This window comes from Limanda limanda, chromosome 9 (assembly GCF_963576545.1).
Source record: "Limanda limanda chromosome 9, fLimLim1.1, whole genome shotgun sequence".
NCBI classification, from domain to species: Eukaryota; Metazoa; Chordata; class Actinopteri; order Pleuronectiformes; family Pleuronectidae; genus Limanda; species Limanda limanda.
Genome location: NC_083644.1, coordinates 27,078,808 through 27,095,593, shown reverse-complemented (window position 1 = coordinate 27,095,593; position 16,786 = coordinate 27,078,808). Strand labels below are relative to the sequence as shown.

At 40.7% G+C, this 16,786-nt stretch overlaps 1 protein-coding gene across 4 annotated transcripts in view; it reads left to right on the top strand.

Moving 5' to 3' along the window:
* Nucleotides 1–14,968, top strand: part of nlgn1 (neuroligin 1) — a 265,168-nt gene extending 250,200 nt beyond the window's left edge. For 3 of the 4 annotated variants that reach the window (XM_061078109.1, XM_061078108.1, XM_061078107.1), the window contains 7 exons: nucleotides 7,884–8,069; nucleotides 9,298–9,564; nucleotides 9,651–10,012; nucleotides 11,203–11,363; nucleotides 13,212–13,368; nucleotides 13,996–14,073; nucleotides 14,372–14,968. In XM_061078109.1, coding sequence (XP_060934092.1) covers nucleotides 7,884–8,069; nucleotides 9,298–9,564; nucleotides 9,651–10,012; nucleotides 11,203–11,363; nucleotides 13,212–13,368; nucleotides 13,996–14,073; nucleotides 14,372–14,968 — 1,808 coding nt within the window. Of the gene's footprint in view, nucleotides 1–7,883; nucleotides 8,097–9,297; nucleotides 9,565–9,650; nucleotides 10,013–11,202; nucleotides 11,364–13,211; nucleotides 13,369–13,995; nucleotides 14,074–14,371 lie in introns of all 4 variants that reach the window. The other variant, XM_061078106.1, reaches the window with a different exon arrangement.
* The last annotated feature ends 1,818 nt before the right edge of the window (nucleotides 14,969–16,786 follow it).

Below are 16,786 nucleotides of genomic sequence, written 5' to 3'. Positions count from 1 at the left end.
TCTCTCTCTCTCTCTCTCTCTCTCTCTCTCTCTCTCTCTCTCTCTCTCTCTCTGGTTGTATTATTCAAATGGTCATTAACTTCTGTGGCATTGGTTTACTCACTGAAGATAAGTCGGACCTTTGGAATGCAAATTTAGACACACTCATGCATGCAATTATGCACATCAGTTGTCTTAGTAACTGAATTAGTTTGTGGATGAAGAAGGAAAAATGACTCAGACATTGTATCCTCTCTGCTGTGTATATTTGATATTTGTCTCTAACAGTTTTACACACACAATTGTAGGGACAGCTCTTTTCCCTTTATTCTGGCTACTTATATTAATTTGCCGTCTGTCAACATTTAATTGTGATATTTCCTTCTTTCCTGTGCTCATTTAAAGCTGCAATTACATTTTAATATAATGTTACAGACTGACGCACCATTTAAGGTGGTAGTGAAAACTCCATTTTGATCGCCACCATATGTTAAATTATGTTCATTTTCTACTTATTGTGTCATTCTTGCACTGAGTAGATAGCAAACTGTGGGTTTATCCAAGCTTTCTCACTGGAAACAGTTGCCTGCTCACGGAAACAACACCAATCCAATAAGAACAAGGAAAAATTTACTTAAGTAAAGCTGCAGCCCGTAAAACTAGAATAATTAGTAAAAAAAATGGCATTGGCCCCCACATTGAAGTTGTAATGTGATGTAATACTTGTATTACTACTATTGACTATTTAAATATGTATTGCAAATTGAGTGACATTATTTGTATTTATGGCCCCACCTGTAACACAACACCTGTTGTCACATGACAGTTTAGACATAAAAAGCTTTCATCTGTGTTGCTACATGTCATGTACGTGTACCTACATTAAGAAAACAGTTCTGCACACATATTTTATGTACTCTCATGATAATACACTCTACTTTTAATGCTTACCAACATTTTGCCGCAGACGCAGTTTTTCAGAATCACCATGTGAACAGGGCATCACTTGAAATGTGTGTATGTGCTCTGTGTTGGTCCCCCAGTGCTGTCTAAATATGGGTTGAATGACTGAATATCCTGTAGCTCCATATTCATTATTTCCAGTGAGGAATGCTCTCTGCCTCATCAGCATATTTCCCTACCCAGTTTGCCCTGCCGTTGTCTTCAGGGTTGCAGTGTGGAGCGAGCAGATATAGATGGAGTACTGCTGAGCCACTGTAAATATCAGGAGCTGGTGTTGCACCATTTGTTCCAAGCAGACATCTACAGACTGTTGGGCGGAGAGGAGAGAGGAATTTGGTGCAGATAGTGAGCAGCATACAGACTTTGCTAGTAGCATCACTAGGGCAGTACTTTATAAAGTCCTATAATTATCTTCATATGTAGAGCAATAGTTCATCCAGCCGCAATGAAACACCCTCCTATAATTCCACATTTTTCATCTGTGTTGTGTCACAAGATTTTACCATTCATGTGATTATTAAAACACTGGATATGAATAAACCTCTGTCTACAGGGACTGAAATAGGCTACAAATATCCATAAATCATTTGCTGTCTAATCTGCTTTTTTTTCACCCGTTCTGTCTCTTTCTTTGACTTCCTCTACCTCTTTTCAAGACCCAGTCTCTTGTTCCCTGAGTGCCTGTTTATCTACACTGTCAAACTTTCATTTTCCTCCACACTGTGGAAATTCTGCATTTCCTTTTCATTTCAACATCTATAGTAAGTCAATAGCTACAGTTCACCTGCATCGGTGATGGTTACCCCCCCTCCCCCCTCACTCTCTCCGGCTGGTGTTTTTTCTCATTTTGTCGTTCTTGACATCAAGAGTCAAAACGACAGATAGTGAAAGAGAGAGAGAGAAAGAGAGAAAGAGAGAGAACAGAGAGAGAGGATTATGGTACACAGACCATGACTGTGAAAAATAGATGTGTGCAGAGAAATGAGTAGAAAGAAATACCATCTTTCTCTTCGTCTAGCCTTTCCCTCTCTGGTTCGACAGAGATAGCAGGGATAAAAGCTGGATTCCTAGATCAGGGTTCACCTCAGTATTGTCATCCCGGGGAGCTTAGAGGCCGAGCAGCCGTATCGCAGTCTCAGTGATCACGGAAGGTGGCTTTTAGCCAAACCTTAGACACAGAAACATGTGATCTATCCTACACAGCCGGAGGAAATTGAGTGTGTGTGTGTGTGTGTGTGTGTGTGTGTGTGTGTGTTTGTGTGTGTGTGTGGCTTCATAAGAGCTCAAAGGCTGATGAAAACTCAACATTTACAGCATGTTGCCAAAGACATGGGCATTATAAGCTCACTGCGAATGCTGCCGTACAGCGCTGAGGGAAACGTGCTGAGTGAAGTGAGGGAAGGTGTGTTAAGATATCTCATTCGCTGCTTGTAGTTCATCCAATATTATCTTATTAATGATTTTACTTGAGATTTGATTTGAATTGTTATTTTACATCATTGAATTTGTTTTAATTAATAGTGTTTCAACACTCTGCCTCAAAATAATGTTAGTATTTATCTTTTCTTTATTCTCTGAGCGCAAAATGCCTCATGAAGCCAAAAGGTGAGGAAATGGTTTTCCGTCAACCCCCCAAACAAATTATTTCTTTGTTGTAGTTATATCATCAGATAATTTTCTTCGCTTTCAAATGCATTAAGAAAACAAGTCTTTTTTCGCAGTCTGAGGAAAAAAACAATAGTTTGCTTGTTCAGTATGTTCACATAAATCACAGAGCCTCCTACACTGCATGCTGTGTGGGAATGTGTGGGACCACGATATAAGAACATACAGTAATTGGAGCAAGGTTGTTATGAGGTAGTTTATAGTCGTAGCAGCTAAATTATTCTCTTTTTTTTTTCATGCAACAATTTCCTGTGAGAACCACTTCCTTTCTCGCTTCCTAATCCTCATGTCAGGGTGGACAGAAAAACATATTTTTTAAAGTGTCTAAGCTTATGATGTCAAATTAAATACAACAGATGCTTCAATAGAGCTTCAGCGGCATACAAATAATAACACAATATTTGTCAGTCACCTCTACTTCATAGTGTTTGCTAGTATTCATTTGCTAACATTTGCTCGTGATCTCAATGGCCCAGTCTTACTCTATGTTGACTCCTATCCTCAGCACTTTCTTTCTTTCTCTCTTTCTTGTAAATTAACTCAAATTTGAATCCAAGTTTTTCTCCTCTGATGTTATTTCATCCAAACTAAATCCTTGATCCATGAGCACAGGGCGTCGCTCCTAATGCAAGGCCGCCTTCAAAGTGCCCAAAATGACGTAGAGGTATTTGAAACGATAAATATGGGTTTATCAGTGGTTCAGGTCAGTTGTTTAACATTTAAGAGATGTTAATCTTGTGATTCAATGTATCCGTCGGCAGGATCTTATCATCCGGAGCAGCTTTACAACCAAAGCTGCAAGAGTCTTTCACTGAGAGAGAACGAAAAATCTATTCAAAACACTAGCCAGTGTTTTTTTTGTTTTGGCCAATTTAACCTGTGAATACTGCACATGTGCTTTTCACCTGTGTCTGCTTCCTCCCTGCTTCCTTCTGAGCAGCAAATATTGTTACAAGAAGAAGATACACTTTATTAATCCCACACACATGCACAAACATGCAAAGACACACTCATGCATTGGGGAAATTAGTCCTCTGCATTTCACCCATCTGGTGCAGGACACACTGCAGAGCAGAGCAGTGGGCTGCCAGGTACGGCGCCCGGGGAGCAGATGTTGGGGGAGTAAGGTGCCTTGCTCAGGGGCACTAGACAGGGTAGGGAGAAGAGTCCTTTTGAACTTGTCCAGGTTCGTTACACCATCCAGGCAAGTTTCCGCCGAAACTCCGAGGAGACTCCGAGGAGACGAACCGTGGAGTCGAACCAGCAACCCCTTCTCTGCCAGTAGTCCAAGTTTTCTGCCACTAGTCCACCGCCTCTCCCCTAAACATATATATATAAACATATATAAACATATATAATATAAGGAATATAACCCTATTGTGGCTATGTTGCTGCAACAGTGGTAGACTTGGTTGTAGATATAGTACACAGAATGTTGGGATCGGTATGAAGATAAGATTTAAATTAGAGTGAGGGTTGAAAATATGAATGAGCAGGTCTTTGTGATTTGTTTACATGTGCATCTGTGAAGGAGAATTTGTAGCTTGTGTAGCTCATTGTATCTACACTGTGTGTGTGTTTGTGTGTGTGTGTGTGTATGTGGGTGAGACAGAGAGGGAAGGAGGGTTCCTTCCCCTGCTGCCCCACCACTGTTGCCGTACTAATCATTCTTCCTGCCTCGCTCCTTGTGATTGCCAGCCCATCCCTGCACTGCAGCTAAATTGAATCAATTAAAATTTCTCTTGTAGATGGCTGCTGTTGCTTCCACCAGATTAGGCTTTGATCAAGAAACACACAAATAAATAAATAAGCCGGCGGAAAGGGAACAGAAAATGAATGAACTCAATTAAACAGTCAGCCGAGTGATGTGTCTATCTGCGGGTGTCAGTGGGAGGGGGCGGAGGCAAAGTGTCCTGTATTTGTTTGTCAGGGGGTCTAAATATTCAGGTTAAGTGATAGAACTACTTAGTGTGTGTGTGTGTGTGTGTGTGTGTGTGTGTGTGTGTGTGTGTGTGTGTGTGTGTGTGTGTGTGTGTGTGTGTGTGTGTGTGTGTGAGAGAGAGAGAGAGAGAGAGAGAGTGGTCAGATGCTACCAGTGAACTGGTAACATCACGATAGAATAAACTAACAAACGCATGTGCTGCTGCATTTGTATGTGTGTATTCTTCATAATTCTTTAAAACACACATTGTACCCTAACTTGAATAAAATCATTCACATTAATAGTTTTGCATTAAGTGCAACAAAGGACATAGTCAACAAATTATATGCACAATATTTGCACTGTGGTCATTTAAATCACAATATTATATGCTCACACATATATACATCTTTAACAGTCAAATTAATTCATATCATAATGTCATATCCAATAAGAATGCATTTGATAATCACATGCTATTGTCATGAAAATCTGCATGAAATGGGCTTAACATACAGTCACAACATACACTGTGAGTTTATATGAATCTTTTATACATAGTAGATTAAACGTGCAGCAGCTCTCTGAGACTTTTACAGCTGCGTGCATCCTAATATAGTCACAATGACAGTGCTAACATGCTGGTGTTTAGCAGGTCTACTGTCTTATCGTGTTGACATGTTTGTTTTAGAGTCCTTCATCTGAAGTGTTTAAAATGACACATAACGATTTTATCAAACTTTAAACATATTTCAGGGCTCGTAAAGACAGACCTGTTTTATCTGCTTATAATTTTCTCTTTGTGTCGTTGCAAACTTAACACTTTCTTCATATCGATATTGACATATTGATACATTTCCAATGTGTGAACGCTCACACAACTTAAAATTTAACTTTACACTTTTCCCGCTCAAACTTTCACATCAAAAGCTTGTCAGACTTTTAATCTGAAATATCTGAAGCAGGAAGTGCTGAGCAGTATTGGCAGCTTTACAGTGAATAAAATAATGGCAAAGTAGAGGGCATTTGAAATAATAAGTGCCAGAACAGCATATATTAAACACACACACTCACACATACAGAGAGAGCAACCGAGTGGGGTGAATGACAAATCTCAGTATTGCACTAATGCTCCTGTGAAAATACAACTTCAAAGCCTCTCAATGTTCCTCACTGGCCTTTATCTGTTCATGATGGGAACATTAATACCAGTCGTGGCATTGTTCCTTTCTGCAGCCTATTCCAGGAGCATGTAGCTCCTCAGATGCTTGCATGCATCCCTGTGGAAATGAACAGTAGTGCTGACTGACACCAGGTAATGAGCATTCCATTTAGCCACAGAGTGGAACACCGTTGTAAGAATAGGATCACGGACGTGGACAGGGGAGGAAATATTGTATGTGAGAATGGGGGGGGAAGCGTTGAGAGTAAAGGATAGTTCATGGATGAGGCTGATGGGTGTGAGGGATTCCCTGGAAGCCTACACCAGGTAATGGAGCTTTTAGCATAGAAATCATAGGACCAGGATGGGAGTGATAATGGTGACTGGACATGAAATAGCTCTCAAAGACCAGCGCTCTCCTATGGGTATACTTGAGAAGCCTTGTCTCATCAGCTCTTTCATTCCTCGCAAGCAGTCAACCATTATGCAGCCGCAGTGACCAGGGGTAACCAAGAGGTGTATCTGGTAGAGGGAGGGGGGGTTGTAGACAGAGGTGGGGCTGAAGTAGGTTCAGATGTTGGGACGTACACAGGGAGGTTTGTTGTAAAGGAGCTTTGGTGAACTGCAAGAATAAAAGGCGACATAAAATTGCATCTAATACTTGCTAACATATTATAGATACTACTATAAATGACTAATGAATTCAAGCAATAAAGAATATCTGCTTCTTTATTGCCTGTTGTGTTACCATGTTGCAGTTAGTTCCTGTCACAACCTGGGTGCTAGTTTTGTAGATTTGGCCTTTGGTCCTGTTGGTGATGATACAACTTGACTGGATAGGAAATTGTATATTGGACAAGATGGTGAATATCCCTTGTACGTTTGAAGGTCTGAGACATCAGTTATTACTAAACATGTCCAGCTTCATTACAGCATAAAATACCTTCAGTCGAAACAGAGTTTCACGTGTACAGTATTAAATTTATGCAGGGTGATAAAATACTACATGAAGCATTATGTCTTTGTGTAAGCATATCCATAATCTGGGCGGGGGTTAATTGGGCCTGTTACACCTGTATTGTTATTATAAATACATGTTTTAATCAAATAAAAGATGAGATGGAGGCGGAGGTAGGAAAAGAAAGGCCGAAGCTGATCTGTTGAGGGGATCGTTGTTATACGTTGCTTCAAATTTTTGGCTGACATAAATATGGAGGCAACTTGAAGCATCTAATTTGTTTGGTCAGACTGACTCAACTTTGAATTTTAAGTTATTGCTTTGAGAGAAATGAACTTCCATGTTGCTCCACCCAAAGCAGGATCTATTTTCAAGATGCTTCCTTATCATCTGTATTGTGAGCGCTGTTCAGGGCTGAATATGCTTTTCTCCCAAACGAGTCTCTGTTATATTTAGCGTATCTACACTTTAAGTGGCTCTAAGGGGCAATAACTCTTGTTTTATTGGAGGAAATGATTAAACAGTCAGGCTTGTTGGTTTTCCCTCCACAGCGGAGAAATCTGCCTCGTTATCTGTACTGCAGGTTCAAAAGTTGATTCTTTTGTTTGTTTCATTTGATTTAATTTTAATCAAAGAGATCAAAAAGAAAATAAGAAAAAAGTTGTGTCCGTGGTATTGTTCTGTTTTAATTTTTTCTGGAGAGTTAATTAATTATAAACTAGTTTTTCATATGTGGGGAATATTAATTACATAAATGTCTCTGTTAATTCTTTAAGAAAAATATGTGTTAATTTAACTTTTCAATCTCTTATTCATGCAAGATGATATGTGATTCAAATTAAAACCCATCATCAGCAATCTACGTGGTATGGCTTCCGATAATAAAGCTAATGTCATGGCAACAAAAAGGGAAACTTCTGCAATTGTTCAAAAATAATTAGTGATTTGATTCATGAATGCTCTGCAGAGATGCTTGTAATAGCTGTTGCAACTTCTGTACATTACCTGTGTATTTGTTTCATAAATCAATAATGTATTTTCTTTCAATGAGACACTGTTGATGAAAAAAAACACATGATGCTTATTTCCTAAAATGAAACCCTGTGGAAATACATTTTCCACAAGACAGTTATCAAAAATCAGTGCCTGTATTAAAAAAGCAATTTATATAATGTTAATGGATACAAGCACAGACCCAGACTAACACCTTCTCTCTTCTGTGTCCTCTCGTGCAGGTTTCCTGAGCACAGGTGACCAGGCAGCCAAAGGGAATTATGGTTTGCTGGACCAGATCCAGGCTCTGCGTTGGACGAGTGAGAACATCGCAGCCTTTGGCGGCGATCCGTTACGGATCACCGTGTTTGGCTCAGGCGCTGGCGCTTCCTGTGTCAACCTGCTCACGCTGTCTCACTACTCGGAGGGCAACCGGTGGAGCAACTCCACCAAAGGTAAAAAAATCTGAGTCACCAGTGAAGTCTCATGGGATCTTCATGTCTATTTAAGTATGTGTGCAGTACTGAAGGGGATGTGACTGATGTGGTTCAGAAGCTTTAAATGGATTCAATCAGTTTGGCTACATCTGCGTTTAATTGCGTGATTTTGTGTTTTGGATTGGACCTTTTATTCTTATGTAGAGCGAAGCTTCTGTTCCTCTATTTAACTGCTTCTATCACACTTTACACCGCGAAAGAGAAAACACTGCAGAGGTGAAACAAACCGCTCCAAGCATGTTTGGTGCGAATGCATCTGTTTGGATGGATTAAAATCTTTTTTTGCACGCAGGGTAAGAAAGTGCATACAAACATGGTAAATATTTTTTAAAAATGTAAAGGACTGACCTGCAGGATGCTTTGCTGAGTCAGGTGTAGTAGTAGCTCTAGTAGGATAAGGTCAGTTGTAGAAAAAAAAGTAAATGAGTTGCAGCACAGCGATATATTTTGCTCAGAGCAAATGAGAAAAAAATATAGTACAAAATATGCTTTCAATAACGAATCATTATACAACAACATAATAAGTGGAGCATGTATGACACAGTACATGAAATTAACATCTACTTAAAGCCTCAGTGGATTTCATGTAATTTAAAAGAAAAAGCTGTTGCTATTCTATTTTCTAAACCTCACACACAGACATACATGCAAGTTGACATGCTATACTGCTGCCTGTTGTCAGACCGATACTGGCTGTGTGTGTCTTCATGACACAATGTTAATACACAGACCAATACTGGCTGTTGATTGTTTTATGAGTCATTGTTAAGAACAATTTTGGAGGGGGCACTCGTGTGTCTTCTGTGTCTTGTTTTTTGTCTTTATATGAAATTTGTTAATTAGAAATTCAGAACATCACCAGTCTTGTGAATGTAACTGTATATCCAAGCAGATCATTCAGAAATTATATTTGGTGTTATTAGTATATTTATTTTATATTTATTTCTGACATGTGATAGTTAGAAAGTGAGGTCATTTTAGCCTTCAAACTTCACTGTGCTTAATCTCTGTCTGCATGGTTCTCATTGTATTTCTTCTGTATTCAGTTGCAGTCATGTCAGTATGTGAATCTCTATGCAAATTTTGAAATTGTTACATTGTTTTCTGAACAATGTTGTTGAATCATGAATCACTTAATCTCTCCTCCCCTCATCTCCAGGCCTGTTCCAGAGGGCCATCGCCCAGAGCGGCACAGCCTTGTCCAGCTGGGCCGTCAGTTTTCAGCCAGCTAAATATGCCCGGATGTTGGCCCGTAAGGTGGGCTGTAACCTGGAGGACACCGTGGAGCTTGTGAGTTGCCTGCAGAGAAAACATTACAAGGAGCTGGTAGATCAAGACATCCAACCAGCCCGCTACCACATTGCCTTTGGGCCTGTTATCGATGGAGACGTTATACCCGACGACCCTCAGATACTCATGGAGCAAGGTACCGATTCACTTCACATTTAGAGCTAGCAATTCTCAACTTCTTTCTCAACCTAAATTGATATCCTTCTCACTCTCTCTTTCCAGGTGAATTCCTCAACTATGATATTATGCTGGGAGTGAACCAGGGCGAGGGCCTCAAGTTTGTGGAGCTAATCGTGGACAACGAAAATGGCGTGCAGGCTAATGACTTTGACTACGCCGTGTCCAGCTTTGTGGACGACCTCTATGGCTACCCAGAGGGTAAAGATATCCTACGGGAGACCATCAAGTTCATGTACACCGACTGGGCGGACCGGCACAACCCAGAGACTCGCCGCAAGACACTGCTTGCCCTGTTCACTGATCACCAGTGGGTGGCGCCAGCTGTTGCCACGGCCGACCTCCATTCCAGCTTTGGGTCACCAACATATTTCTACGCCTTCTACCATCACTGTCAGACAGAACAGGTAGGACTCAGATTGTATGATGGATTGTCTCCATGAATCGTCAATTATATGAAAGAGTAGTCGTAAATCAGTTGCATATTCATAAGATATGGTTGCTCTTCAACTTTATCGTGTCAAAGAGACAGAGATTTACACAACCATGATCTGACATCATACTGAGTTGTTCTATGTTTGAGGATGCCGACATCAATTGTAGAATTGTGCAGTAATCACTTTGTGAACTCTGACCCTGTTGCCAAGTCTGGCTCCTAACTTCAGATCACCCCCCACATCTCTGAGTTGGTCAATTCATATAGGTCTGGTTCTGTGATCAGTGACGGTTGTGTCAAGTGTTGACTGAGCTTTGTTAGCCCATCGAAGCTAATTAAATACCTCTAAGGTTTGCATTGTGCTCTGTTTATTCACACGATGAGGCGATTTACAACCAGAAGCAGTAGCAATTCATTCTGTAATTAAATGTAATCCAACAAGAGCATTACTGAGAGGCAGGCAGCCCAGAGTGGGCTCCACACAAACTTTATAATGGGTGACTTTTCAACAGATTTGGATAGCAGACTGTTTCAGATTGTGTTAGAGTATAAAACTTCATCGCTTAGTGACATGATGACAGTCTGCCTAACAGTAAAAGAGCCTAGTGGCACACAACAGAGTTTTTTTATTCCAATTATATTATTATGACTGACTGCCAGAGAAGTGAATTCCAAACTCTGTAATCCAAGTTTCACTTTTATAAGTCAACTACAATGCTGACTAATTATCAGGACTTAAAGGCAAAAAGGAGTTTGATTTAAATCCCCACATTTTCTTTTTGCACATATTTGTATTCAACAGGCTACAGCTAATGACATGTAATGTACTTCTACATTCAAAAATACGCAAAATCATCATCCCTTTATTTTATATTAATATATTTAATATTATTTTTATTGTCACAAAAAAACACACTTAGGAATTGGCCAGATATGGCAGGAAAAATGCTATTAAAAATGTATTTAATTTCTCCCTCTCTATCAAAAACTATTGCATTTTCCCATTTTCTTTGATCTATGTGTGTGTGTATGCTTGTTTGTGTGTGTGTGTGTGTGTGTGTGTGTGTGTGTGTGTGTGTGTGTGTGTGTGTGTGTGCATCTCATCACAATTATAATAATGTAATAAAACTGATCTAATTTGATTCCCTTGCTGCCCCTCAGGTACCACCGTGGGCAGACGCAGCACACGGAGATGAGATCCCGTATGTGTTTGGCTTGCCGATGATCGGACCGACCGAGCTGTTTCCCTGCAACTTCTCCAAAAACGACGTGATGCTCAGCGCCGTGGTCATGACCTACTGGACGAACTTTGCCAAGACAGGGTATGATGGCACAGCAAATGCGGCTCCTAAGGGCCATTTCAAGTCCCTTTCCAGATGTTACTGCCACTCAAACTCAATGTATACCCCTGCTACAAGGGGCTAAGAGAATTTCACTTTTAATTTGGTGTAAATGAGGATTAAACTCTTTCATGTCAGTATTAATATCTTCAATAGCCGCATCCAAGTTGGAGAGACTGAGATCAACATTTACACAGTCTTAAATGTTTTTCTTAACTGTCCCGTGACTCATCTCTCATTCTAATGCTAACATATGATTCAGATGTCCAGTCATTTCCAATAGAGAAACCTTATTTACAAGCTTCAGGATGTTCATGAACATACCAAGATCAGCCAAAAAGTGGTTCAATCCATCTTTTTGTGGATATTTGTTTTTCTGCTGTCATGCTTAAAGCAGCATGAGTCTAATATTAGAAGACCATAAAATAAGAGATTATTTTATTGTAATTGTGTTTCTTCTCATTTGATGACCAGGATCACTGAATTGTGCTATCATGTTTTATGGACTGTACAGTGTAATCTGTATTCTAAGCAGATCCCCCCTACATGCCCTCAAATGCATTCTTAATTAATGGCCGTTGCCTGAGGAGGGACATTCTCGATGGGACAAAATTAAAATCCTTCCTATTCGCCCTCCTCTGTCCCATGTTGCCTTTCAGCATACAGTCTTTGCGGTAATTGTTTTTTTGAGAGTGCAATGGGAGGACATTGGCTTTCTGTGCACTACCCAGTGGCCCTGAGGGGAACAGAAAGGCACTAATGATCCACATATAAAACCCCAAATTGACGTGGAATGCCGGGTACCTGGGAGATTTATACCACCAATTTGAATGGTTAAGAGTGTTCCTGATGAGGTCTGACTGGCTCCATATGCTGCTCTCAGACAATGGGGCGCTCAGTGGATCTGAATGGTCTTCTATACCTCACATGGCTGGCTTTATTCGGCTACGATTAAGTGTAAGTGGATCTATTTAACGCAGGGTCCCATGCTGAATATGCTCAAGAAGCTCCTCTGAATGTAAAAATGGGGTTCATATGGTTTGACCTGCATCCAAACTGTGCCCTGCAAGGTCCCCTTGGTTCTTATGTTCATCAAAAGCAGATGGTACATAATGTTAAAATCAGAGTTTTCAGTTTAATTTAGAGCAACTACTGAAACATTGTTTATGGAAATAATCAGCCTGCTGGAACTGAATATATTACACTGGCTTCTTTTCATGTGTAAACTTAATATACAGTATATAGTTATACAACATAGGCTCAGTTCTACTGATGCATGTATGCATTTCAAAACATGTGACATGCTTATGTTGTTGACTTTAGATACAACTTCTGAAGGTATTTATTATTTTTAGACCTTGATTCAATCAGAATCTTTAGAAAACCAATCATCTGTGAACAGCAATACCCCCTTTGATCCTTTTATGATATTATAAGGTGTGATATCTCAGACGCTGTTTATTAAAATTTGATGAAACCTTGGGGCTGCATCTCACCACTGCAATTCAGTATTTTCATAATTACACTGAGTAGCCCGAGGGAGAGGCTACACTTAGGTCATAATCTTCATTTTAATAACCACACAGTCATACCTCAAAAGGACCACTCCAGCTTTATTTTAGCTTTTCCCCTTCCTGTCCCCTAAGGTAAACAACCACAAGATGCCATAAATATTACTGTTATATTGTCCATGGTAGGCAACAAGTCTATGATTGTGTTGTTTCAAATGTGCTTGTGTATCATTCCTCAGTGAAACTCTTAACAGATCACTACTCTCTTTTAAAAAAGGTTTAATGGCTTAACTCTTTCCCCCCCCTTTGCTCTTCTCAGGGATCCAAACCAGCCGGTTCCTCAGGACACCAAGTTCATCCACACCAAGCCCAATCGCTTTGAAGAAGTGGCATGGACACGCTACAACCAGAAAGATCAGCTTTACCTGCACATTGGTCTGAAACCCCGGGTCAAAGAGCACTACCGGGCCAATAAGGTACAGTCAGATACCATTTGCTCACTTTTAACAGAGGTGCATAGTAACATGTGCATAGTAACATTATCCAAGAAAACTCATAAACAATGGTTATAATTTAATATTTAGTGTGCTCTTTTGGTACCAACAGTTAAATAGACAATTAGAAATAATCAGAAAATATTTAAGGTAATTAGAAAATATTTCCTCTTTAGTCATCAAAAAATCCTTGTGTCAAATCTGCCATTCATTATAAATGCAACATTTTTTTCCAAATACATTTTACCTTTTTTTTTATGCTGTTTATAGTTTTCTCTTCTCTACTTTTGGTAGCAAAATGAGTCTGGGTTCTGTTTCTGTTTAACCATTCGACCGATATGAGATATTTCCCACGGATTTATCCTCATATCTAATTAAATACTCAGATCATAATTATAATTCTTTCATATCCATCTGATGGTGTCATGTGTGATTCTGCCACTGCCATGAGAATGGGCTTATAGCTGCATTGGAAAAAACTTTGTGATACCAGTTATCCAGTATCACTGACGTTCAGTGAATAAAGTTGAACTCCGTATAAAGATGGTAATCCAAGGGATCACCATTTTCTCTCCCACGTCACTACACTCTTTCCTCCTCTCTCCGCAGGTCAACTTGTGGTTGGAGCTGGTTCCTCATCTGCACAGTCTCAACGATGTCACTCAGCTCATTCCCACCACCACCAAGGTTAGTAGTAATTTATTTCCTTCTGCCTAAAAAAATCCACTACAGGTGTCAATGGGTAGTTTTCATTTAGCTCTACTTATGATAGGATGACAAAACCAAGGACATGATTCTAAAGAGGGTAAAAAGCATCTTCAAACAGGCATCAGATCAAATGATCCACCTCTATTGTCCGTTCAGAACTTTTTTCTGTATATCTGAGTAATATAATTCTGAATAAAATGTTCACATTGTGGTTGCTTCAAGCGCATTGAGCATTATCAGAGGATTCTATACTAACTGTTGTTCTTGCTGTCTTCAGATCCCTCAACCAGAGGCAACCAACCGTACACCAAAGACCAAGGTTCCGGTGACCAAACGCCCTAACCCGACTCCGTTCCCCACTGACACCGAGGACAGCCGCAACCAGCCACACCTGGTGGACCAGCGCGATTACTCCACCGAGCTGTCAGTGACCATCGCAGTGGGAGCCTCCCTTCTCTTCCTCAACATCCTGGCCTTTGCTGCTCTGTACTACAAGAAGGACAAGCGTCGGCATGATGTTCATAGGCGCTGCAGCCCCCAGCGTAATGCAGCCAATGACCTGGCCCACACTCAGGAGGAGGAGATCATGTCCCTGCAGATGAAGCAGCACTCTGACCTGGACCGGGACTGCAGGGGAGTGGGCGACACCCTGCACCCTCACGATGTGGTGCTGAGGACTGCCTGCCCGCCGGACTACACTCTGGCCATGAGGCGCTCACCGGACGACATCCCGCTCATGACGCCGAACACCATAACCATGATCCCCAGCACCATGGGGGGGCTTACCTCGCTCCACTCTTTCAACACCTTCCCAAGCAGCGGGCAGAATAACACCCTGCCCCACCCACACTCACACTCTACCACCCGGGTATAGCCCTGTGGATGTACCCACGCAGGTAGGACTCTGATGGCGGAAGCAACAAGCAAATGCAGTTGGTGCTCCTGCAGCAGAGACCTAAGACCAACACGGTGACAAACAGATGTGTCAGGAGCTGAAACGCCAGCCTGGAGTTGCTAGACACCCATGGATTTACAGTGGGATTGTACGACACCCTGTTAATACCTGAGGGAATATAGTCATGGGATTTCTGGGGATTTGGACCAGAGAGAAAAAAAAAAGAATAATTATGTTTTTGTAGAAAAATATAAAGACAAGAAGAAAAAAGTACAAATAAGGAGTTTAAGAAAAACAACCTCACAAGCTAAAACAAAAAGGATGATTTTTTTTATTATTAATATTATTATTTTTGTTCTGATATTGCAGCAAAACAAGGTACAGTCAAACTATTTTTTCTTTCTAGTGACAGATATGGCCTTCGGGATCTTTTGACAAATGACTGCTTGACAGTATTATCTGGGAGCAGAGCAGGGCATCAGAGGCGCCTCGGAGGTGAGAAGAGCACTTTGTAAAAGAAAGAAAACATAATGTTTTCCTTTGGCGCCGCACTGCAGATTAATCTGTTTGTGGGGCACACAGCAGATGCCGCGCAAACCAATTTAGGCATGTGTTAACTTCATAAAAGGAGGCTATGTAAGATAAGACAAAAACAATTCTTGAAAGGAACGAATGAAGGACTGAAAATATCAAGGAAATAAGAAACCCTGTATGCACAATGGAATCATTTTGAGGAAAAAAGCATCACTGATACTTTTCATCCATTTATTTTTGAGGATCGGGAACAACTTTATTGTATAGAACCTATTTACGTATCTAGATCTGTACACTAAGCACCAAGGCTGTTTAAGCCCTCTTCTCTTTTTGGGTGGGGCATCTGACTGAACCAGTGGGGCGTGGGGATCCACCTACTGGCTTTCTGGCAGTTCCAACTTCAACACAGAGAGCTGGGGGACAAAGGATAATTGGATATTTTAGCACGATGCGCATGACAATTTATCTGCTTGATGGCTGCTCTGCTGATTATGTCATTATTAAGAATAATTTTCACCCTCTCCCTTGCATTGGAGTAATTTCAGACGGATTTCCTGATTGGATTACAGGAAAACACACACCCTCACCGGACCGTGGGAAATGCAGCTCCGGGTTGTGGATGTTGTGGGCTGGAACTGGGGACAGGAATGGGAGGGGCTGGGGATATGGTAAAACTTTCTTGCATAACATAATATAGCTTGAGTGGAGCTGGGCATATAAGGACTAGTTTTGTACTCTGTGTGTTGGTACTACTTTTTGATAGTGTTCAAATCACATTACACTGTATCAATCAAAGTCATTGTACCTTCAGTTAAAATCAGTGTTATTTGCTATTGTACCTATTGGACCACTTTACCGTATAGAAGTAATTACCTGCACTGTTTATTCCATTACCATTTTTTTTCTTTTCTTTTCTTAAACTGGGAGGTATGTTGATTGAGTGTTTGGTATGAGAAAATGAAGGGTGAAAGTAATGAAAAAAATATATGGTGGATGAGTGAATCTCTGGCGTGCGTAGCTTTTCTACCCCCCTTCATCCAGTCACCTTCTTTAGTGTTTAAACATGAATTCCTATACATGACTGAAACAAGTCAGAGGCCAAGCACAGACAGATCTCAACGGGTGGATCTCTGTGGAAATGCACAGCAGGTGGATTGAAGGAAGAGCTTGCGTCAGGACAGGTCAAATCCCATGATGTGCTTTTTATGTAGTTTGCATTGTTAGCCAGGGTTGATCACTTTTCGGAGGCACATTGTGTTATGA